The 12,340-nt window shown below is 48.1% G+C and overlaps 1 protein-coding gene across 3 annotated transcripts in view; it reads right to left on the bottom strand.

The window, feature by feature from the left end:
- Nucleotides 1-9,579, bottom strand: part of Slc22a4 (solute carrier family 22 member 4) — a 51,512-nt gene extending 41,933 nt beyond the window's left edge. For all 3 annotated transcript variants that reach the window (XM_028775942.1, XM_028775940.1, XM_028775941.1), the window contains exon 1: nucleotides 8,979-9,579. Coding sequence is in view for 2 of the 3 variants with exons in the window: in XM_028775940.1 (XP_028631773.1) it covers nucleotides 8,979-9,371 (393 nt within the window). In the remaining variant the exon portion in view is untranslated. The remainder of the gene's footprint in view (nucleotides 1-8,978) is intronic.
- Between the last annotated feature and the right edge of the window lie 2,761 nt (nucleotides 9,580-12,340).

The following is a 12,340-nucleotide window of genomic DNA, read 5'->3' as shown; positions in this document are numbered from 1 at the left end:
GGAGAGGGAGAGGGAGAGGGAGAGGGAGAGGGAGAGGGAGAGGGAGAGGGAGACTGAAATTAAAGAGTTTGAGATTAAAACAACCGGTCAGGTCTATTTCATCAAGAAGCAGTGGTGTATAATCACACTGCTGTTTGGAAAGTCTGAGCATCTTTTCATTTACTTACTGATTTGTAAATTCTCTTTGGTGTGGAGAAAAATCTATTTTCTAAAATAACCAAATGATTTTTTTTCTTTTGGAAAGTTGGTCTTGTCTTTTCATTATTAACTAGTAAGAATTCTGTTTCGCATTCTGGATACAAGTCCTTTATCACATATGTTTTTACGTAAAGGTTTATTTATTTCTTTTTAACTCTTGATTGATTCTTTGTGAGTTTCCCATCATGCACCCTAATCTCACTCACCTCCCCATCCTTTCGTATCTGCCCCTTGCCCTCACAATCTCCCCCTCAAAAGCAAATAAAAAAAACAAAATAAACAAACCATAAAAACACCTCATCATGGAATCTGTAGTGTGTCACAGCGTGTCACACACTAGACCTTTTGTCCACACTTCTTTGCTTGCAAATGTTCACTGCAATGAGTTATAGGTCTAGTCTGAGGCCTCTGGCTTCTGCTGCACTATCAGTACTGGCTCCTCACTGGGACTCCTCTCAGATGTCCTGTTGTTGCCCTGTGTCATGGAGATCCTGCAGCTCTGGATCTTCAGGACTGGCCCTTTCATGATCTTCAGCCCTTCATAGATGAGGTAGATGTTGAGGTGGGTCAACTCAAAGCCCTGGGTCTGGGAGTGGATGATAGTTGAGTTGGTCAGCCCACCAGCTCACCCACACCTGCACCCACATTACCAGGGCAAGCTCTCCATGGCTGCCCTGGCTAGCTCACCCATTATCTCAGCTAGCAAGGGGTAGGGCCACCTCTCCTGCTCTCATGCCCTCAGGGGAGGCTCCCTTCAACTCATGCCATCAAAGCCAGTTCTACTGTGCTGCCAAGGCAAGGTGCAGGGACTGCTCTCCTGAGTGCTGCAGCCAATGAGTAGCAGGGGCCAGCTCTCCAGAATGCCATAGGCAGTGAAGGCTGGGCCAGCTCTCCAGAATGCCATAGGCAGTGAAGGCTGGGGCCAGCTCCGCATAACTCTGGACCTCTGCATGGTCTTTAGTGGTAATATGAGCCACGGACACTGACACAGACCCCTGCTGTTGCATGGTCACAGACCTAGACATGGCCCACAGGAGCAGCATGGACTGGGATTTCACCAAGGCCTTAGGTGGCAGGGCAGGTCTATTCCTCTACCCCTCCAGCTTCCAGTTCCACCTCTCTTCATGATGCTCAAACTATTTTGCTTCTCTTTCTCTCCCATCTCCCCACCACATACTTCCACATTATAGTGGCTCAGAAGAAGGTATCAGATCTCCTGGAGCTGGAGTTATGCATGATTTGTGAATACTTTGGTTCTCTTCCTCCTCCTCCTCCTCTTCCTCCTCCTTTTCCTCCTCCTCCTTTTCTTCCTCCTCCTCCTTCTCCTCCTCCTCTTTTTTTTCCCCTCCCCCCCCCTCCTTTCTTTTTTTTTTTTTTTTTTTTTTTTTTTTTTTTTTTTTTCTGAGACAGGTTTCTCTGTGTAGCCCTGGCTGTCCTGGAATTTGCTCTGGTAAACCAGGCTGGCCTCGAACTCAGAAATCTGCCTGCCTCTTCCTCCCAAGTCCTGGAATTAATGGTGTGTGCCACCATACCCAGCTTATATTTTTTTCTTTTTAAACAACTGAGACAAGAAACTGCTGAACCTAATACATTTGCAAAACCTTCCTTCCTTTATATTGAGTTAAAGAAAAAGCTACAGTGGGCAGAGTGGTGTCAGTGAGGAGTTCTGTGCTTACCTGAGGCTAGCTACACCTGAAAGAAGTTTGAAGCTGGAGATGCATTTCATTGTTACAGCACTTGGCCTAGTATGCAAAGGGCCTGGACCATCCTGCCTCTCCTCACTGAGTGCTGGGATTTCAGGTGTGAGTTAGCACACCCAGTTTATGCAATGTCAGGGTTCAAGCCCAGCACCCTAACACCTCAGTTGTCAACAGCCCCAGCCTCCTATGTAGGTTTTTGTTTAATCTTTTCTGAAAATTACAATACTCCTCTAGGCAAGGTAGACATAAGCTAAGAAAATTTCTCTTTTAGCTCCAAAATTTTAAAGAAAACCATTCTTTTACTGACTCAGGTCTTCCAAGTTCTGGGTTAGAGCAACGGACACGGGTCGTGAGAATCTGCTAACAGCTGTGAGCTAAAAATCAAAGCAGCAAGGTGGGGTTGGATGGGGAGCTGTGAAAAGGAGAAGAGGCCCTTGAGCACCTGAATCTGTCCCTTTGGGGTCAGGGTCTACCATGGCTCTCCCAGGCCCTCCCCTGGAACTATGAACAAATAGGCTGGGTTTGTACCTGCACCTGCTCAGAGGTAGACCACTCAAAGGTATCAGAATGAGCCTGACCCCAGACCCAGTGATTTATTTAGTCATTTTTTTTTTTTTTAGAAAGGATCTCTTTTTGTAGTCCAGGCTGGCCTCAAACTTGGGATCTTCCTGCTTATGCTCCTCAGTGCTAGGATGGCAGGCATAGGCTGCTACATCTGCCTGCTTCTTATCTTGCAAACACCAAGCAGGAGCTGCCAGCTTGGGCTACCCATATTTCTTATAGGAGCAGAATGGGTTGGAGAACCTTTGAGTATAATAAAAGTGAATCCATCCATTCTCCAGATCCCCCTCCACCCAATTTCTCTCTACACTGACTAGGTCACAAACGGAGGTTCTTGCCTTTCTTGTGGACTCTGGAGACATGCGTCAGGCGCCAGCATAGTCCTGGTACGTAAGAAAATGAACAGCAATAGGGAGGGATGGTGGGGGTGCCTGAGGCCCATGGCATTTGCCAGCCTGTTCCTGACCATCTTGCCTGACCTGTCACTGTTCCACCTTGGACTCTGTCTTTAGCTTCTGTGACCCACTGAGAGAAATGGACAAAGTCTGTTTATCCTGAGTCTTGTCAGCAGGTGCAGGTGAAACAGCCTGAGAACAAAGGTGTGTTCTGACATCCGAGAGCCAGTTGTCAGAGGAACACAGCCACAAGGTGATGATGAAGCAGCTTATGAACAAGGAAGCACACAAATGCATACACATGCTGGGGCCAGGGCTGGACCCTGAGTCTTCCTCTGTTTGTTCACTGGCAAAAGCATACTTTCTGAAGACTGACTGGAAATAAAGTCTCCTTGGGGCTGGCTGGCACACTGTCTTTGGAACCATGAGGGCAAATACAAGTGCTGAGAGATTTAGTTAATATTCAAGCCATCTTGAGAGTCAGGTTGTCATTATGATGTCTTGGGGCCCATTGTTTTAATCTAATGACACAAGGGAGGTACACAAGTGTCTCATCCTGGCCACTGGCAGTATCGTGGTATAATCATAGTACAGAATAGAATAGCAGATTATTGAAACAGTGAACCTGAAGAAATTGTAATTTTCCTAGGAGTTCCTGGAAGAAGAAAAAGGCTGGGATGCTGGTGTCAGCCAGAGGGCCTACTTTGGCTTCTGGAAATAAATTTCACACAGTATGACAACCGGTCTGTCCACCCTGCAGGAAAGCTTGGAGTACAGACAGTGATGATGGGCAGGACCACACCTTGACCAGGACTCCTTAGCTGAGCAGACCTCTCGCCCTCTGTTTAGACCTGAGCCTCATGGCAGAACCCCAGTGGTGAACTTTTGAGGGAGAGGTGTTACAGGATGTCTCCCCTCTCCCCTTGTTTTTTTTGAGATAGGGTTTCTCTGTGTATCCATGGCTGTCCTGGAACTCACTCTGTAAACCAGGCTGGCCTCTGACTCACAGAGATCTGCCTGCTTTTGCTTCCCAAGTACTGGGATTTAAGGTATGTACCTGACTGTCACAGGACTTCTGGTTCCTCTTCCCAATGAGGCCTTACTAAATAATCTCGTTTTCCAGCTTTTCATCAGTGCTTGCTGATCTACTTGCTTACCAGGACGAGTGGCTGAGCTCAGCTCGCTAGGACTGTCAGGGTCCAGGCTCTGACTTGAACAACTCCAGAAACAAGGGAAGAGTGAAGCAAACTACCTGCTACTCCAGGTCTATCCCTTGGCCAGACCCACCTCGACTCCAGTGGAAATAGTCTGTATTAAGGTCATTCACAAGATGAAGTCTTTTGGAGTGGCCGGCCCCATACTGGCTTAGTCAGTGTTCCTGTTTATTTCCCATTCCCAGAAGCTCCCTAAGAGTTTGGAATGGGGCCCACCATGTTCCTACAGAAACTTGGCCTACCTTGGGAGTATGAGTGACATCAGTGTCCTGGTCCCAAGAGGGCTGGCACAAGGCTGGTGCCTCCTGGGGCACAGACCTTTTGATGCAGGTTCTATCTGAGTGAGTAGTTACACTCTCAACTACCTCACCGCAGGCTCCCAAGGATCTAGGTAGCTGCAGAGGTGGAAAAAAATGTAGCCATGGCCAGACAGCTGCCCCATCTTAGGCTACTGAAGGATCTAACAAGAAGGTTGGCCCTTAGGACACAGGATTCCCTTGAGGTCTGTGAAGCACAAAGTCTAAGAGAATCTGGGTCTGGGTCACATGAGGCTGTTTGTGGCCAAGACCTCTTAATGGTGTTCTGTGAGTAAGGAAGACATGCAGGAGGTGCTAATGAGCAGGCCCTGCGCTTGCCTGTGCTCTCTGCTCCTTCAGCCTCAGGGCAGGAGGCATCTGCGCTTACCCAGGTAGAGCACTGAAAGTCAACTCAGGACCCTAGAGATAAAGCTTTATGGTGAGTCTTCTTTCCCAACAAAACCTCCCTATCACAAATCCCACACATCCTTGCCTCTCTCTGTTCCTGCCAAGACACCACCCTATGGGTAACTTAGCTACTAGACAGGGTTCATACACCTCTCCCAGGGTGATCTCAAACTCCTCTAGCCCATAGTCCAGAGACAGAAAACCCTTGTGTTTTTACATTCTTTTTCCTTAACGTGAAAAGTAATTTGGTCCAAGGTCAGATAGTTAGAGCTACAGAATATTTAGGATAGCACTGGACTTCACTGATTAGATGAAATAAGTAGGTGTGAGCCGTGCCTACGTGAATAAATACATATGAGTGAATGAAATACATGAATAAATATACACAAAACCAAATGGCTACTGAGGGGGAGCGTTCATTTTCAGAATTATCTCAGGTTGCCACTAGGAAAAATACCACAGTACTTGTCATCTTAGTCACTGTCTAAAGATCTATACTAAACTCAGGGGGTAAAAGTTTGTAATATCTCCAAGTATCTCCCCTCAAATATTTATTAACTATGAAAGGGAAAATAATAGCAATAATAGTAGAAAAACCCAGCACACACCAACTTAACCAGATGACTGATGTTCATATCACTGGTAATCACATATTACCAGCATCATATGCCTGGTTTGATGCCCTAAAATATATAACACTTCTGTTGCATTCTTATCCAAAACTGTATAGTGCAATCTGATTATGAGAAAAATTACATAAACTCAAGCTGATGACAGCACATGAAACACATCATGTTCATGAAAGATCAGGAAATGCTGAAAAGCTGTCTCACATTGGAGACTGAGACATGGCACCTAAGTGTAGTGGGACAATGGACTGGATCAGAAAACAGAAAAATGACACCAGTGATACTTTGACCAATGTTAATTTCCTGACTTTGATAAGTGCATTATGGGTAATTTACATTGATAACATCAGAGCTGGGTGTGGTGGCACATGTCGCCCTGGAGGGCAGAGTCAAGAGGAGTCCGACTTGGATGGCACAGTGAGTTTCAAGCCAGCCTGAGCTGTATAGTGAAACCCTGTTTCAGAAGGAACAAAAAATAAATTGCTGAAGTCAGGAAGCTAGGTGAAGGGTGCATGTACATGTCCTGTTCTATTTTAACAACTTTTCTTTGAATGAGAAATTTCTTTAAAATAAGAATGAGAAATTTGGTTCTCAGTAAGTACCTCACACACAGCTCCTAAAGAAGGAGACCTTATGTGCAGAACACAGCACACAGGAACAGGTATATGCATGCGAGTCACAATCCAGATACCAGATTCCTGTCTCCAGGCATCCATGAAAGGTGTTTCTCTGGACCGACCCTGTCCTCCTGTGGAGGGGTCCTGGGACAGTTGGGATGGGCTTTTGTCTTCTGGAGGATGTCAGGCTGCTGGAGGACTAGGCAGAGGTATATTCTGAGGATGGTCCTTCCATCCTTGTCAACTAGCATGTAGGGACCTGTCAGGGGCCCTGGGCTCAGCCTGTAAGGATGAGGTAATTTTGTTCACTATCACTGGCTAAGTCAGCATGGGTTCTGACACATGCCTTGTTCTCAGAGTCCTGGTAATGCATCTATGGGGAGAGGGGCTCAGCTTTCATCCAGTAAATGTCATCATCTAAAGATATTTACTGAAGGTTTGGCTCCCAGCTTAAAGCTGTTGTGGGCTGGTGGACACTTTAAGAGGTGAGGCCCACTGGAAGGAAGCTAGGTCTTCTGAAGGGGATTTTAGGACCCTGGCCTCTTCCTCTTTCCCTCACATGTCTTCGCCATGAGGTAAGCTACTTCGCTCTAGCACACACTCCCCATCAGGCCTCACAACAGGCCCCAAAGAGACAGAGCCAATCGATCATAGGCTGCAACCTTGTCTCTTTATAAACTGCTTGTGTTGGGCATTTGTTGCAGTAACTGAAACTGAGTGGCACATTCCCACTAGCAATGCACGGGGCTTCTGTCTTCTCCACATTCTCCTCAATACTTGTTTTGCTTAGTTGCCACCCAGACTCCGAGTTACTGTCCCATCCCCCCAGGGAGCCACCCCACCCTACCGATTCCACTTCTGGCTTCCTTCCCCTCTCTTTGCAGCTACCAGTGCCCTTTGCCTTTTAACTCCCACCAACCCCAAAAGCAAGCAAGGGAGAGAAAGGCTGCCAAGCAAAGCAAGTCACAGTGCACACACATGAGCATTTGAGACAGGAGTCACTAGGTATGCCCAAAGGCCCCTGGGTACAACATGGTGGGGCACCTATGGACTCAGGAGCTGGTAGTCCCCTTGCCCTTTGTATCCTCAGGCAAGCAAAATCATCCAGGAGGAGGACAGCAGCCAGGTTAGACTCGCTGTTTGTGAAGGTTGCAGCCAGTGGGGCCAACCTCCCAAATTAGATGCAGGGAATAATTCCAATTCTGAAGGATGAACTCCCACTCTTAGATGCCCCAGGGCCCGAGTAAGTATTTTGACTCCTTGCTAGGAGATCACAGCTGAAGAGGCACAGCCAACTAGGACCCAAGACAGAGTGCTAGTGTGAGGAAGCCAGAGGGGACTCAGAGGCTGTCACTCTCCATGAGCCTGTCACTCTCCACAGCTGCCACCCTTGACTGGGTATTCTCTTGTAGTAGAGACTTCCACAGCTTTCTCCCAATCTTGCTTTCCATAGCAACTAGATCAAATTCTTTCTAAGAACAAAGAAGGGGCTTGGAGAGTTGATAATCATCTGTAATTCTCTTTAGGAGGAAGAGGAAAGAGGATCTCTGTGAGTTCAAAGCCATCCTGCCTTGGTTATACAGTGAGTTACAGGTTAGACAAGATGATATCCTGTAGCTTTGTCTCAAAAGAAGAAAATAAAAGACGTAAACCCTAGGTTTACTATTTCCACAGTCCTCAAAATATAGTCAGCTTTTCAGAATACCCACAAGCTGGTCCTAGAGACCTTCCCCGAACACCACCTACCATACCAACAGGGTTCTTCTTCCCAGAACCAGCCATATTCTTTGCTAGACGGGACTATTTCTTTTGCTCCAGATTCACTTCACATTTTGCTACTCCTTCCTGCAGTACACCCAGATCTACTTATTCCACAAGAGAAAGGAGTTTATTTACCCCAAGTCACACATGAAAGAAGCTATGATTTGAATTTTGGCTCCTGAAGGCCAACAGATCAGTAGCGTTCATGTCAGCTCTCCTAACCACACAGCTGGTATGCCCACAGGCATCAGAACTCTGCAGGTGGGACCCACACCCTAGCTGTCTACACCCTGGGGCCAGACACATTTGCTGTAGACTGCTCTGTAGTGCTGAGGGAAAGAGATAAGAAGCTGAGGCTGTTGTTTCCAGAAACCTACGTCATTGGGAGGAACCTAGTTTGTCTGTCTTACCCTCCTTGGGAAAAAGACAGAACAGAAAGAAGCAAGGTTGGTGGGAAGGCAGATATTCTACCTGCCTGACCAACAGCAGGAAATCAGTTCTGGGTGATGCTCTTCCTAGAAACAGTGTGTGTCTTGATCTAGTACCACCTGGTCCTTAGCAAATATTCAGCAGGAAACTAAGAGGGAGTAAGTCCACATTCAGATTCTGGTGAGTTAGGGAACCTGTCCCCAGATCACTTAAGTGATCTCAGCCAGAGCCCCTTGCTCACCAGCCTATAGTTCCCACAGAAGTACTGGTCTCTCCTTGAGTGTCCAAAGGCTAGGTTCTACTTTTGACTCCTTGCATCCAACTAGTGTCAAGGGGCTACTGCCTCCTTTTGGAGAAAGTGGGGCCTCAACACAGGGGCTTTTCCGTCTCAAGTCCTTCCCTGCGTCCATACTTGAGATCAACAGACCACCGGAGCCCTTCTCTGTGGTAAGGAAATACTTATGACTATAAATCAAGACAGTCTGGTTTGGCCTGCCCAGGGAAGCACCGAGGCTCTTGGGAAACTATCTGTTGTGAAACTCATAAAGGAAAAGGCAGTTGGTGACAACACTCTCTTTTTCATTCCCTCCATGCCACAGAGAAATTCATCAGCTCTGAGTCTGCCCTGGAAATGCACTCATAAACTCTGTGTCTGGAAGGTTCAAGAGGGTGTGTGACATTGACCTGGCATTGCTAGGGGCTGTTGGGGGCACGGACGCAATGGAGTCTCCATTCCCAATGTCGGGCTCCAGCAAGGCACTATCACCTACCTCTGTCACGATGGTAGACGTGAAGACATCCTGGCTATATTCCCAGCCATCCAGGCAGTTCTCCTGCTCCAGCTGCTCCAGATCCACGTCCTGTCCTGGCTCCAGGCCCATCGCAGAGAAGTTGGCGATAGTGGCCAGTCTATAGCGGCGGCAGCTATGAGGCACCTGTCGTCCGTCCTTCGTCTCCAACGGGATACTATGGTTGCGCCACGCGCTGCTCAGGTTCACGGTGTGAGGCACAAGGCAATGGTGCTCCGGGGTCCCCGCCAGGAACACGACTGACATACCATTGAAGCCATTGGGGATGATGCTGGCGCTGAGCAGGAAGAAGATGAGGCGCTGGAAGGGGCCCCACTCGCCCAGGAAAGCGATCACCTCGTCATAGTCTCGCATACTTCCCGCCTCTCCTCCTCAGTTTGCACGAGGGAGAAGGGTAGGGAGAAAGGAGTCCGGCGATTCCTGCGCGCTGCGGGAATCTCTCTGGGTGGCTGCGTGCAAAAGCGCTGCGGGTGCTGGAAAACTCCCAGGGGTTGGCGCGAGCGCAGGGAAGCCGAGTCCTCTGGACCACACCCCCGTGCGGTGAGGCACAGAAAGGCCACTGCACTCCACCGATCTGGGCGGAGCTCTCCGGGCGGCTCAGCCTCCTGCTCCGTTCCTTGCACCCAGCGGCCTTTCACGCAGGCCTCCCGCCAGGGATCGGCCCGAAAACGCGCGTGCAGCCCGGAGCTCCGGCTCTCTCGGCCTCACGTGGAAAGGTGAGCGACAGGGAGGAGCCGCGGGTCCCAAGAGCCAGGCCTAGCCCGGGGCAGGAGTCCCTTGGATCCTAGCCTGGAGTCTGAGCTCAGGCAGGCAGACCAGACAGTTAATCAAGTCCGCGCTCCTAGGAGACTTCTGTAGGGGACAGGAGTGCCACCTCTTCATACACACCAGCGTGGGAGCTCAATTATGAACCTTAGCACTGCTGTGGTCCACCACGGGACAGCGGGAGCCCGGAAAAGCGTCCTTGGAAAAGCGGAATTCTCACCTTGCAAAGAGGCAACTGTGGACCTGAAGCCAGCAAAGGATGTGCGAGGTCATGCTGAGTCAGAGACGCGCCCTGGATTAAAAGGGCTGGATCACGGGCCTCTGAGTCGTCCTAGTGTCCTTTCGGAAGATTCCCTGTGACCTCTATAGAGACACCAGAGGGAAGCCGGCCCACTGAGGGAGCATAGAGAAGGTGTCACGACGCCTGGGCTCTGGTGTTTGTCCTTTTGCACTCTCAGGGCACCCAGAGCCCTTTTATTGCGGCACGGTGCCAATGCCTTCTTGGACTGAAAGGCCTTCTATTTGCATAAAGGCCCATTCTAGTCTAGAAACCGAGGGAGGAAGGGACAGAAAGAGGACAAACTGGTGAGATTTGGTCCTCAGACCTGGCAGGGTGACTAAAGGCGGGATTGCTTTTTTTCTCTCTCTGCTCAGTATCCATATCTAAGGTCCTGAGATCACTGTGTACTAACTAGCCCAGGCTGGAGCTGGGGTTTACTAGCCTGGGATCCACAGGCCTGGTGAGATAGGCTGAGTAGCCTAACACTTTATCTCTTCAGACTCTGGCTAGAGACTGAAGGAGTCTTCTGTTTTTTTCTTTGTTTTTGGTAGTTTCCAGTCTGACCCCCTAACTATTTGGCTGGCTTCCCACCACTTGAGACCTAGATTTCTTTTCCTGTCATTTAAGACATGCCTCCTAACATGCCAGGTCAACTCTAGCTTATGCATTTTATTTTTGTTTGCTTGAGACAGGATCTTTGTATGTAGCCCTAACTATCCTGGAACTTGCTATGTAGACCAGGCTGGCCTTGATTCACATAGCTCTGCCTGTTTCTGCCTCCTAAGTGCTGGGATTAAAGGTGTGTGCCTCTATTCCTGGATCTGTGATTATTAATCACAGGGTTTCTTCTGAAATGCTTGAAGGGTGTGTCATGGTCGGAATCTTACTTAAGGCTGTGTTCTTCCACCTCAGATTACTAACAAAACAACGAGAGACAAGAACTAGCCGTTTATTTTTTGAATAATGATTCCTAAAGAACAAGACTGAAGGACTGAGGAGAGTGAGCAAGGAAGATGACGTCACCACAAGACACAGAGTTGAGCTGGGCCTTGACAACCTGAAGGGTCAGTGTCTGTGCAGTGCACAGGGGACCTCTTGGAACCTGAGGTCGAATGAATGAGTAGTGCCATCCTGCCTCGAAATGCTGGCACTGTTATCAACATGTAGTATATACCTATAATCTCAGCATTGGGTAGGCCAGAGTAGGACAATCGTGAGTTTCAGGCCAACCTGAGCTATGGTAAGACCCAGTGTCAAAAAAACATTTTTGGCATTTTTAAACAACACTAAACATATCATTGCAATTGTTAAATATTAATATTAACCAACTAAATATTAAATATGAGTTGATCAACATTAAAATAGTAACACTACTAGAACATTATTAATGTATACCCCCACATCTGGCTTCTGCAAATGCTTGGCTTTGCTTTGTGGGTAAGCATTCTATCAACTTTGTAAATATAGATCTTGCTAAAATGTACAGGCAGGTCTTAAACCCCTCTGGGCCCAAGGGATCCTCCCATTCCAGCCTCCCAAATAGCTGGGGTTACAGGCACACACCTCTGTGGCCAGCTCAGACAGTTGTTTTTGATTACTGCATTTCTTAGTGTCCCATTCTGTGTCCCACCAGCAGGAGCAACTGCTTCGCCCTTTTCACATGCCTCAGTTTCATCTTTCATTGCTATGGGAGAATGGAGCTTGGTCCTTCTGGGTAAAGTAGGAGGCAGAATATAGCTCCATCTCCATTAAAAGCCATTCCCTGACACCTAGCCACTGTGAGAGCGGAAACAAGAGTCTGTCAGCTCAGCTGTTTGCCAGGTGCTGACAAGGGTATGTAAATCAGCCCATTTCCCCTCTATACAAAATGAATCCAAAGTATACTAGTAGGAGTCTTCACCTCTAAGATGTGTTGACAGTGACTTTTGGCTAGTATCAACACAGGAAGCTAACCCATCTGGGAGTCAGGGTTGAGAATTTTGCTCCCATCAGCTGCTTGCAGAGAACTTCCTCATGAGAACACAGGTATGCACTGAGGGAAGCATTCTGGTACAGATGAGACGGTGTCTGACCCTCCCACAGTCATACCCTGACATACATGCACATACCCTGCTGACGTGCTTAGACATGAATCAGAACCTATCACTTTTGTTCTGTGATGAATTGCTGATCAGCCTGCTAATACAACTTAGAATCTGATAGTACCCAGCTCATATGTGGCTAGCTGTACTACACGAACCTTTGATGGCTCTCTGCCTGGTTGCCAGATTTTGTTGGT

The sequence above is a fragment of the Grammomys surdaster genome, unplaced genomic scaffold (assembly GCF_004785775.1).
Source record: "Grammomys surdaster isolate TR1022 unplaced genomic scaffold, NIH_TR_1.0 262, whole genome shotgun sequence".
In the NCBI taxonomy this organism is placed as follows: domain Eukaryota; kingdom Metazoa; phylum Chordata; class Mammalia; order Rodentia; family Muridae; genus Grammomys; species Grammomys surdaster.
The sequence above is the reverse complement of the archived record's forward strand: the minus strand, read 5'-3'. Positions and strand labels throughout refer to the sequence as shown.